General features: G+C 37.2%; 1 protein-coding gene across 5 annotated transcripts in view; it reads right to left on the minus strand.

Annotated features, from left to right (window-relative positions):
* KIAA2026 (KIAA2026 ortholog) overlaps positions 1–13,160 on the minus strand; it is a 92,497-nt gene that overhangs the window by 64,879 nt on the left and 14,458 nt on the right. For all 5 annotated transcript variants that reach the window (XR_004178054.1, XM_031654828.1, XM_031654829.1 and 2 more), the window contains exon 2: positions 6,727–6,927. Coding sequence is in view for 4 of the 5 variants with exons in the window: in XM_031654828.1 (XP_031510688.1) it covers positions 6,727–6,927 (201 nt within the window). In the remaining variant the exon portion in view is untranslated. The remainder of the gene's footprint in view (positions 1–6,726; positions 6,928–13,160) is intronic.

A 13,160-nucleotide genomic window follows, 5' to 3' on the forward strand; every position in this document is an offset into this window, starting at 1 on the left:
GGGTAAAGTGTACCCTGCTCGGGTGATGGGTGCACCAGAATCTGAGAAATAATCACTAAAGAACTTATTCATGTAACCAAACACTACCTGTTCCCCAAAAACCTATTGAAATTTTATGTATGCATGTATGTATGTGTATATATATATATATTTTTTTAAGTTGCCAATTATATGAAGGTTAAAGACATGTAAAACAATGTTACATATTATCTACAAATATATACCTATGTAATTAAAACATTAAAAATGCATGGAAATGACCACTTTTTGTAGTCATGATGAAGTAACTGAACCAAACTTACCCTCCTACTGTAAGCAGCTACAAACTGAACACAATATATAAAACATACATTTCAGACACTGGACAAACAGTGCAGGACTGTGATCACCAAGAGAAGTGAAACAAATGAGATGATCTCTACAACTGCCCAGTGCTAGGACAGTTAGTTTGAATAGCTGTCCCCTCCAAAACTTGTGTTGAAATTTAATCCACGACGTGGCAGTATTGAGAGGTGGGGCCTTCAAGGGGTTACGGGGTCATGAGGGTTCTGCCCAAACTCATTAATGACCAGATTAATGAGTTATCATGGGAATGGGGCTGATGTCTTTATAAGAAGAAGAAGTGAGACTTGAGCTAGCACTCAGCCCCCTCACCATGTGATGCCCTGTGCAGTTTCAGGACTCTGCAGAGTGTTGCCACCAGCAAGATGACTACCAGATGTACTCCCTGACCTTGGACTTCACAGCCTCTATAACTGTAAAAAATAAATTCCTTTTCTTCATAAATTACCCAGTTTCCAGTATCCTATTATAAGCAACAGAAAATAAACTAAGACATACAGCTTTCTAATTGAAGGCAGTTTTTAGACTATCAGCATAGAAAGTCGGGAACAGAGAGCCCAGTGGAGTGGAGTTGAGGGGATAGAGATTGGCATCTGGGGAGGATGAAGCACCTGGAAGTTGTGAGATAATTCCAAAAGGAAGGCAGTTATACAGAAGAGAAATCTATTGTGTATTTTAAATTTTGAATTTTTAAAATTGTGGTATTGTTATTTTTATTGTTTTTTCCCCAAATATGGGAAATATTTGGGAAACATGCAGTTGGTTGAAACAGTGCATGTGGAACCTGCTGACATGGAAAGCCGACTGTCCTAGAGTTAAACTCCACAAAGCTGATTCTGACCAGAAAACTGTAAGGCAGCAATTCAGACACCACACAAACTTGGGAGGTAACTGAGTTCTGACCAGCTGAAGCAGAAAGTCCTCAGTCACCACTTAGGGGCATTTAGCAGAGGCCTGAGAGGGATTATGCTGTCATAGGGCTCAACTGGAGTGAAAGCTATTTCAGATACACCCTAAAACAGCTTAAAACCTGGACTTTTCAAACTGTTCTACAAGAAATTTAACTGCTTGCCAGCACAAAGCCTAATCCTCTTCAAAGGAAGTAAATAAAACTCCAGACTCAATAAAGCAATGTTCACAATGTCTAATTTCCAATAAAAATTACTGGACATGCCAAAAAGCATGAAAATACAACCAGGAGAAAAACAATACAAAGACTTAGAAATTACAAAGATGATGAAGTTAGAGATTAGAAATTAAAACATGAAGATAATGAGATAAATGAAGATACATAAAAAACAACTAAATATAACTTTCAGAGATGAAAAAATTATATTCAGTAAACAGTTCACTGGATTAGACACTGCAGAAGAAAATATGAGCAACCTTGAAAACTTAGCACAAAGAAGACTGAAAGTCTATGGATCAAAGAAGGGAAATGAACCTCAAGCAAGATAAACACAAACACACATACATAAGCTCACACCAAATGCACATGACAAATTGCTGAAATCTAATAATAAAGAGAAAATCTTAAAGGCAGTTAGAGAAATAAGATAGGCCACCCATATAGAAACAAAGATAAGGAAGTCAGCAAGCTTCTCTTAAAAAACTATGCATAGTAAAAGATGTTATACTTAAAGTGCTGACAGAAACAAACCTGTCAATACGGTCATATATATATGCATCTCACACACACACACACACACACACACACACCCCTCTCCATTCTTCAAGATGTAAGGAAAAATAAAAACTTTTTCAGACAGGAAAAAACTCAGAATTCATTGCTGGCAGACCTACATTACAAGAAAAGCTAAAAGAGCTCTTTAGACAGTAGAAAAATGGTATCAGATGGCATCAAGGATCAATATAAAGGAAGGCAGAATGTTGGGAAGGGTAAATGTATGGATTAAATATAAAATACTTCTCTTCATTATTTAATTTCTTCAAAACACAACTATTTAACGCACATACAATAACAGTGTATTGGGGGTTTAAAACACATGTAGAAGGAAAGTATACGCCGGGCGCGGTGGCTCAAGCCTGTAATCCCAGCACTTTGGGAGGCCGAGATGGGTGGATCACGAGGTCAGGCGATCGATCGAGACCATCCTGGCTAACAGTGAAAACCTGTCTCTACTAAAAAATATAAAAAACTAGCCGGGCGAGGTGGCGGGCGCCTGTAGTCCCAGCTACTGGGGAGGCTGAGGCAGGAGAATGGCGTAAACCCGGGAGGCGGAGCTTGCAGTGAGCTGAGATCCAGCCACTGCACTCCAGCCTGGGCGACAGAGTGCGACTCCATCTCAAAAAAAAAAAAAAAAAAAAAAAAAGGAAAGCATAAGACAACAGCACAAAAGAATGAAAAATGGTATACAGAAGCATACTGTGAAGTGGTATAGCATTAATTGAAACTGACCATGATAAATTAAAGCACATTCTGTAAATCCTACAGAAACTACTTTGAAAAAATAAAACGAGGCAGAGCATTATAATAGGCCAACACTGGAGATAAAATGGAATATTAAAGAATGTAAGAAATATTACCAGGGATAAAAAGGGACATAATAAGAAAGAAGTCAATACATCAAAAAACATAAAAGCCATAAATATCTATGCATCTAACAACAGTTTCAAATTACATGAAGCAAAACCTGACAAAACTCAGAGAAGACAAAAGGTTACTGTACTAAAATTTGTATTTCTAGATATACTAGTAACAAATAATTGTAAATTACATTTTAAAATGACTTACAATTGCATAAAAACCATGAAATATGTAGGGAAAAAGGTAACCAAATATGTAAAAAATGTGCACACTGAAAACTACAAAATACAGCTAAGAAAAAAAGAAAACAATTATCCAGAAATTGATAACTTCCATGTAATCTCAATCAACCTTCCCAGGCTTTTTCTGTAGAAATTAACAATATAATTTCAAAATTACACAAAAAGTGAAGGTCCTAGTATACACAAACGAATTTGAAAAAAAAAAAACCCATAAAGTTGGAAGACATGCTATTTAATTTGAAGACTTAAAGTTATAGTAATCAAATCAATATAGTGCTAACGTAAAGATACACCTATAGCTAAATGAAACAGAACAAAGTTCAGAAAGACTCACAAATAAATGTTCAATTGCTTTTCAACAAAGATGCAAAGGTAATTCAGTGGTGAAAGAATAGTTTTTTTTCAACAAATGATACTGAAGGAACTGGCTATCAATATAGAAAAAAGTGAAGTTTTTCCTTAATTCATACCACACACAAAAATTAACTTCAAAAGAATAAACACAATTAGAAAAACTAAAATTTAAAAATTTCTAGGAAAAAAAGGTCCATAACCTTGGGTATGCTAAGATTCCTTAGGTAGGTTCACAAAAACATTTAAAAAATGGATGATTCAAACTTCCAAGACAAAAAAACTTCTCCAAAAACACTGAAAATCAAGGCCATGCACTGAGAAAACACTTGCAAACACATATATCTGACAAAGGGCTTATATCCAGAATACATTAAGAATTCTTGGCTGGGCGCGGTGGCTCACACCTGTAATCCCAACACTGTGGGAGGCCAAGGTAGGCGGATTACCTGAGGTCGGGAATTCAAGACCAGCCTGACCAACATGGAGAAACCCCATCTCTACTAAAAATACAGAACTAGCTGGGTGTGGTGGCACACGCCTGTAATCTCAACTACTTGGAAGGCTGAAGCAGGAGAATCGCTTGAACCTGGGAGGCGGAGGTTGCAGTGAGCCAAGATCGCGTCACTGCACTCCAGCCTGGGCAACAACAGAGAAACTCCGTCTCAAAAACAAACAAACAAACAAACAAACAAACAAATTGAATTCTTACAGTTCAATAATAAAATGCATGGGAATGAGAAACAAAAAAGTTAAGATAGGGGTATCTTCTATAACAGAAGTACAGGGAAACTAGATGGCATTTATGGCTAATTCTTAAAAAAAATAAATTGTTGGGTTGTGGGCACATAGGCTTTTTTTTTTTTTAAATTATTATTTTAAGGTCCAGGATATAAGTGCAGGACGTGCAGCTTTGTTACACAGGTAAACATGTGCCATGATGGTTTGCTGCACCTATCAACCCATCACCTAGGTATTAAGTTTAAGTTCAGCATGCATTAGCTATTTATCCTGATGCTCTCCCTCCCCCTACCCCCCTTACAGGCCCCAGTGTGTTCTGTTCCCCTCCCTGTGTCCATGTGCTCTCACTGTTCAGCTCCCACTTATAAGTGAGAACATGTGGTGTTTAGTTTTCTGTTCCTGTGTTAGTTTGCTGAGGATAATGGCTTCCAGCTTCACCCATGTCCCTGCAAATGACATGATCTCATTCCTTTTTATGGCTGCATAGTATTCCAAGGAGTATATGTACCACATTTTCTTTATCCAGTCCATCATTGTTGAGCATTTGGGTTGATTCCATGTCTTTGCTATTGTGAAGAGTACAACAATGAACATAGGCATGCATGTACCTTTATAATACAATTATTTATATTCTCTGGGTAATATAGCCAGTAATGGAATTGCTGGGTCAAATGGTTCTAGATCTTTGAGGAATCATCATACTGTCTTCCACAATGGCTGAACTAATTTACAACCACACCAACAGTGTAAAAGCCTTCCTATTTCTCCATAGCATAGGCTTTATTTTAATTTTATTTATTCTTTGTTCTATGCTTAAAATATTTTGTAATTTAAAACGTTAACACTAAAAGAGATAGCTTAATTCATATAACTCCATTAAGTTATCATAGTTACTACGATATTTAACAGAGGGTTTTCCTCCCATGGCTTATTCTCCTATGTTTATTTGATGTCAGGGCACACATAGATTGATTCATATTCATAGTTTCCTACTACCCATTCCTGCTTGGATATGTAAATGTTTTCATTATCATATTAAAGAATTTATTCAAAATGAGTTAACTGCTTTCCCCTACCTAGACTCACATTTTCAAGCTCTTCTATTTTCTTCGCTAGTTTTACCATTTTACAAATCACAAAATGGTATACTGCTTAGGAGCACAAGCTCTAGAGTCAGACTGATTGGGTTCCAATCTTGAGTTCACTACTCAAAAACTGTATGACCTTGGGCAAGTTACTTAATCACTCTGTGCCTCAGGATAAATGCTGAATACAAGGAAGGTGCTTAGAGCTAAATCTGGCAAATACTCATGCTCAATAAACATTAGCCATTCTTTTTTTTATCTTAATTGTTTATATCACTACTATTATTACAACTACTTTTTGACTTATCTTTGTCTCTTCCTTTGTTCTCCCTATATCAAGGAAGATATTAAGTCCCATTAATTGTTCTCAGGACAATGTGATCTCTTCCAATTTCTGGTGACCAGTATTGGAGGTGGTGACCAGTAGTGAAGATGCGGACTACTACAGCCTTCCTACAAGCCTTCCTTTTCTTCAATTCTCCCCATTCCAATCTACTGTACACTACTGTCAAGTTAATCTTTACCCCTTTCCATAAGCCCTCCTTTCCCATAGTAGTAGTTCTATGAAGCTCTGCACAAGGAAAAAAAAATACTTCACAGCAGGTTTCCAAATTAATCACTGCTAGAAAAAGTATGATAGTAGAAAGTCTCAAGGCTGAGTTTCAATCCCACAAATTTCAAAGCAAGTTACATTTATTATTACAAGAAGAGCAACAAAATATTACAAATTGCCTCTGACCAGCATTAACAAGTCCTTATAACATTAGTAATCACTCCTAACATAGTTTGCAATTTGATTTAGTACTATAAAAAGAACTAGTCCTTTTTTTTTTTTTGGCCAGTATAGAAACATGAGTGTCACTTACCTCTCTGGGCCCTGGTTCTCTTTTTATAAAATTAAAATGTTATATAAATGCCATCACTCTTATGCTCCCAGACCCTAGAAGCTACCACTAATTGAGTACAACACTTTTTCCTGATGAGCCCAGAGTAAGCACAGTTATCCAGGATATTAACACCAATGGAGGAACAGGCAGCGGTGAATTTATGTCATGCTTGAACTACATACTCTCTGGAGTTTCTCCTGATTTTAAAGGTCTGTGCTTCTGTCCTAAAACTACAGATCTATAGAAAATTCCTCTAATTTAAAACTTATAATTCACTCGAGAACGAATACTACTAGAAATCTAGAAAGCATTCTGAAATATTCTATAGAAATTATTTTTGTATAGCCTTAAAATAAGTGGTTTTAAATTTTAAAATTATATTTTAAACAAATTTTATTGTGATAGTTCATTATGAATGCATATTTTTGTAACAGTGCATTTTGGAACACTATTAAAATGGGCCCAGAAATTTGATATGGGCACATAAAAATTATGCAGCTGAAATTATGAAATTTTTTTTTAACGTTTACCTTTTTTCTTCTTTTGCTCTCAGCTGTTCTTCCTGTCTCAAAACTTGAACCATTATAGATTCAAAAACTCCACTTGTCAAGCCTGCCAAACTTCGCGGTGTTGACCGACGCCTTGTTGAAGTACATGCAGTTCCCTTCTCATCCTCCAATCCATAATAGCCTCTAGATGTAACTGCTATCGTTGTCTTTTCTCTCAAGTGCCTTGAAGAAGAATAAGCCAATTCACAAGGTCAAATCTTCTGGATAAGCAATAAACCCCATTAGACAGCAACTTAAGAATCCCTTTTGCTAAATACATAAAAGTATTTAAACCTTACTTAGCATTGTTCTAAATTTTTATCCTCCCTACACAATTTCTCATACTCCTTACGTCATAAAATCAGAGTGATAGTCTCTTCCCTATATTAAAAAAAAAATCTGAGATTCAAGCATTTAAAATACTGACTAAAGCACTACCTCTTTAATGGAAAACAAAGTTTATTGTTTACAATATATTTCATACTACCTATTAGTGGTATGAGAAAATGTACAGAAACATTTGGAAAAAGAAAATGTAAAATGATACATAAACACTTTGAAAAAATTATAAACAGCCAGGTGCGGTGGCTCACGCCTGCAATCCCAGCACTTTGGGAGGCCAAGGCAGGCAGATCACCTGAGGTCCGGAGTTCAAGACCAGCCTGACCAACCTGGAGAAACTCTGGCTCTACTAAAAATACAAAATTAGCCGGGCGTGGTGGCACATGCCTGTAATTCCAGCTACTGGCAGAAGAATCACCTGAACCAGGAGGTGGAGGTTGCTGCGAGCCGAGATCGTGTCACTGCACTCCAGCCTGGGCAACAAGAGAGAAACTCCGTCTCATTACAAAAAAAGAAAAAAAAAGAATACAAAAATTTGCTAGGCATGGTGGTGAATGCCTATAGTCCCAATTATTAATATATTAATACTTGGGAGGCTAAGGTGGGAGGACTGATGCTTGGGAGGTTGAGGCTTCAATGAGCTATCATACCACTCGACTCCAGCCTGGGTGGCAGAGATCCTGTCTCAAAAAAAAAAAAAAAAAAAAAGAAAGAAAGAAAATTTATATAAATTAAAAGTTGACCCTATAGTTATATTTCCCTGCTTTCCTATAGGCTTTAACATAAAATAGGCTAAAGGTTGATTAAAATGTGAATTTTTTTTGTATTTTTTTGAGAAAGAGACTCTGTCACCCAGGCTGGGGTACAGTGGCATGATCTCAGTATCTCAGTTCACTGCAGCCTCAACCTCCCTGGGGTCAGGTGATCCTCCCACCTCAGCCTCCTGAGTAGCTGGGACCACAAGCATGTGCCATCATACCTGACTAACTTTTGTAATTTTGTAGAGACAGGGTTTCACCATGTTGCCCAGCCTGGTCTTGAACTCCTGGGCTCAAGCGATCAGCCCACCTTGGCCTCCCAAAGTGCTGGGATTACAGGCGTGAGCCACCCCGCCCAGCCAAACATAAATCTTTATGACGTAAAATATAATAATTGAAGTCCTGTCCTCCTTGGACTATGTCCAGAGTGATTTATTATACTAAGTTAGAATAACTTTATAACAACCTTACCCTCAGTGCCATCTAGGTCCCATGAACCGTATGAGTGTAGGGTTCTACAAAACCGTAGCACCACTATGTGTTTTCTCCGTTATACGGAGATAACACTATAACTAATTCAGCTTTAATTAGGGCATGAATGTTAAACTAGTTTTCCAAAAATACTGAAGAATTTGGGCTCATCTAGCATACCATTTTAGGCTGTGATCCTTCAGTATACAACGGCATACATCTATATGATAGTTAATTGGGCTGGGAGTAAGGAATTGTGGACCCAGGGAAGATAGCTAACTGGCAACAATAGATACTGAATGGGTGTACTCGAATTTGTTTTAGTATAATGTTTTCAGTGGGTGAATTAATTAGCTATGTAATTTTAACTACTTCTTCAATAATGATGAAATATTAATGGACAATATTGCATTGAAAACTAATGACATCTCAGAGGTCACAGTAGGTATGTAGAGCATTGAGGATAAAATCCAGTAAGTACACAGAACGCTGGGGATAAGGAAAATTGAGAAAAATGGCAAGTAATAATGGCTAAATTGTTAATATAAAGTCAGAAACCGTATTTTACTCTTTAATTTCAGTTTTATAAGTAGACAAGATGAAGGTATAAACTTTCTAAATCAGTATTTTCTCAGAACGAAGACCAAAGAGAAAGTAATATCCTTTATTACTTATCAGAAATTAACATTTATAAGCTTTGATATTTATTACTCATAATTAAAAGAAAATCCAACCAACCATGATGCTGTTTCTCTCTTACCAACATGTAAAGATTAAAAAGACTGATATTACTCAGTGTTGGAAAGGATGTAAGGAAGGAAAAATTCTTAAACATCATTAGTAAAAGTGTAAACGGGCAGTCTTTCTAGCAGTCAATTTAGTAATAATCATTAAAGTTTAACATGAACATATCCTTTGACCCATCATGCTTCTTGGAATTTAACCTACGGATGTACTTCTACAACTATGACCAAGAACACTCAGAGTATTGCCTGTTATTTTTTAAAAACACTGGAAACATAAATGTTTTTCAATATGAGACAGATTAAATAATGTAATGAACACTACAATATGGAATAGCATCCATCCATTAAAAGGAATCAGGCATATGTATATTTACTCACTGTTAAAGATGTCCATATTATACTCTACACGTAAAAAAAGTTTCTGAACAAAATATATTTTTTAACCCAAAAAGAATTATGTGCACGTGTGTTGTGTGTGTATGTGTGTGTATATATATCTCACATGTACAGACACACTACTAGATGCCATATGTGTATTAGTTTTCGTATGATATGTACACATACATCTAGTAGTGTATCTCTACATGCATCTAGTAGTGTGTCTACACACGCATGAGTTCAAACTCTCATCTAGACTACTGCAGTTGCTTTGTGACAGGCCTCCTCGCTTCTGCTCTGATATTCCTAGAGTCTATTCATATAGCAACCCAGGTAATCCTTTTAAAAAGCAAATCAGGGCCGCATATGGTGGCTCACGCCTGTAATCCCAGCACATTGGGAGGCCAAGGTGGGTTGATCACCTGAGGTCAGGAGTTCCAGACCAGCTTGGCCAATATGGTGAAACCCCATCTCTACTGAAAATACAAGAAGTAGCTGGGCCTGATGGCATGTGCGCCTGTAGTCTAAGCTACTCGGGAGACTGAGGCAGGAGAATCACTTGAACCTAGGAGGCAGAGGATGCAGTGAGCCAAGATCGCACCATTGCACTCCAGCCTGGGCGACAGAGAAAGACTCCATCTCAAAAAAAAAAAAAAAAAAGAAGCAAATCAGATGCCATCAAATCAGATGCTATTACCTTGCTTTTGCTTTGTCTCCTCCAAAGTCTTCCAGTCAGAATAATCTGAAGTTCTTATGACTTCCAAGACCTAGTATGATATGGCCTTCGCCTGCCTCTCCAGGCCTAATTTTCTGCCACTCTGACCTTAGCTCTTTGTATGTCAGCCACAAAATTCTCCATTTTATTCTCAGTCATACCAACACATCTGCTTCCATGCATCTTTGCACTTGATCTCTCTCCTTTAAGACACTCTTTCTCCAGATACTCATATGGCTATACTCTATCACTTCATTCAAGTCTCTGTCCGAATGCCACACATCCGAAAGACCTGCCCTAACTACATTATTTAATAAAAGATACCCTATCACTCTCTATTCTTATACTAGTTTCTTTTTCTTCATGTCACTTATCACTACATTGCATTATATAATTACTATTTATTTGGTAATTATCCATCTAACAGAATTAAAGCTCCAGGAGGATAGGAACTTTGTTTTGTTAATGACTGTCACCAGGCCTTCAAATTGTGCCCTATATATCTATATGTACATAGAAAGTATTTGGAAGAACACAAGCCTATTTTCCATTTTAAATTCACACATATAATTAAGGTTTAAAAATTTCAGTCATCTATATTGTCCACAGTAAAAGAATCCTGATTAAACATGTTGCTATCTACTTGAGTTCCATTAATCAGTGAATAAAATAATATAAAAAAAAAAAACTTACCTTCCAAATAGGGTTGTCAAATAATCAATGGCCAAATAAACGCACTAAAATAGCTCCCCCATTGCAAAATTCAAGCTTTTTTTCTGTCTATTAGGGAAATCATTTCATGAAATCAATCTGACAATAGTTTGAAAATAATAATATAGTGCCATCCATAAGCAAACACTAAGAAATAATTATGGTTACTTATTGAATTTTATACTTTCTTTCCTCTCCCCCCCCCTTTTTTTTTATAACACAAAGCATGTAAAGTCTTTTCTGTGTTGATACATTCCAAATTTCAGAATTCAGAGGCTTGATTCTGTTTAAAATTATTACAATAAGTCTTAAAAGAAAGTGAATTGATACTAAGCTTTACTTATAGTTAATATACAAACTGACAATTATTCCCCTATTAAAAATAGATGTTTGAACACTTTTGCATTATGTGATTTTCTTTTGCTATCAAAAACAATATACATGTGTCATCTATAAAAATTCTATCACCACACTTAAAACTCGGGGTTATCTAATCTGCTTAAAAATATTCTAAATGAAGCCGGGCGCGGAGGCTCACGCCTGTAATCCCAGCACTTTGGGAGGCCAAGGTGGTAGATCAACTGAGGTCAGGAGTTTGAGACCAGCCTGGGCCAACAGGGTGAAACCCCATCTCTACTAATAACAAAACAATTAGCTGGGCGTGGTGGCACAGGTCTGTAGTCCCAGATACTTGGGAGATTGAGACAGGAGACTTGCTGGAACCTGGGAGGCGGAGGTTGCAGTGAGCTGAGACCTCGCCACTGCACTCCAGCCTGGGTGACACAGCGAGACTCCGTTTCAAAAAAAAAAAATCTAAATGAAGAGTTTCAATCACTTAGTTCACCTATCCAGTTAAAAATATTAAAATGCAACTTTAGCCCTAAGGGTCCTGGCAAGAAATAGATAATATGTAAAAAGATGTGATGTTTATTTAACGAAGGGACTATTTACAAATGTGCAGGCAAGGTTGAGAGAAAATAGGAAGGGACAGTGAAGCACTTTGGGGCTAGCCACAGCAGAGAACTATTTTACCACTCTAAGCCCATTAGGGGCAGGTGAGTGAATAGTTGCTGGAACCCAGAGAGCAGTGACTGTAGGAGAGGGCCATAATGATGGAGCACAGTCACGGACAACTTGCAATCCAGCAAAAAGGAAGCTGTAGGAATAAATATGTCTGCCCTCTCAGTCCTCCTGTCAGTCCCTCCTATTGGCTGAACCCAATCAGAAGTCAGAGGTCAAGGCATACCAGTATGATCCTTATAAATCAGCCTTCTGGGGCATAGAGCACAGTGCACAAGGGTGGAAAATGCATTCAGAGGGGCAAATGGAGATTAACAGCACAGCACACCTTAGTATTAGTATTAGTCTTCAAGAGCAACTAATTAAATTAGGAGAGACAGAAAATTTTACTGGGGAATTCGACAAAAAATTTTGCATATTTGATAGATAAGCATCATCCGTCTAAGCTTCTGTCTACATTTATGTATCTTTACAAGCTCTGTGCTACAACAGCCATTGAAACCAAGTATCAGAATAAACATAGCTTAAAACAAGTCTTTCAAATAGCTGTACAGCCAAGTATAAAACCAAGATTCTCAAAACTAAGGAAGCATCACAATGACCTCACCAAAAACAACTTTTTGTACCATCGATAATGTTAAAAATTTTTAAAAATATGCTTATTTGCTCTCTCATTTTAAGTATCTAGTTTAGCTTATTTTTTTTTTTTTTTTTTTTTTTGAGACAGAGTCTCGCTCTGTGGCCCAGGCTGGAGTGCGGTGGCGCGATCTCAGCTCACTGCAAGCTCTGCCTCTCGGGTTCACGCCATTCTCCTGCCTCAGCCTCCCGAGTAGCTGGGACTACGGGCACCCGCCACCACGCTGACTAATTTTTTGTATTTTTAGTAGAGACGGAGTTTCACCATGTTGGCCAGGATAGTCTCAATCTCCTGACCTCGTGATCCTCCTGCCTCGGCCTCCCAAAGTGCTGGGATTACAGGCGTGAGCCACCGCACCCAGCCTAGCTTATGTTTTATAACATAAAACATAATAGCAAAGTATCCATATATAATGTATAAATAAATATGCATAATTGAAGGTACATATTGAAAATGTTTGCTGCTTGGGAAGCCAGATCATGAAGGTTTGGAGACCACTGCTCTTATCTGCAGCTATAAACTATCTGATATACAAAATTATTTTCAGAAAAAGAAGCAGCCTTCATACCCACAAAAAAGCATTTATCAAAGACCATTAAACTTACTTTCTACTTGATCTTTACCTTCTACTTTCTCAG

The sequence above is a fragment of the Papio anubis genome, chromosome 13 (genome assembly GCF_008728515.1).
Source record: "Papio anubis isolate 15944 chromosome 13, Panubis1.0, whole genome shotgun sequence".
Taxonomy (NCBI): Eukaryota; Metazoa; Chordata; class Mammalia; order Primates; family Cercopithecidae; genus Papio; species Papio anubis.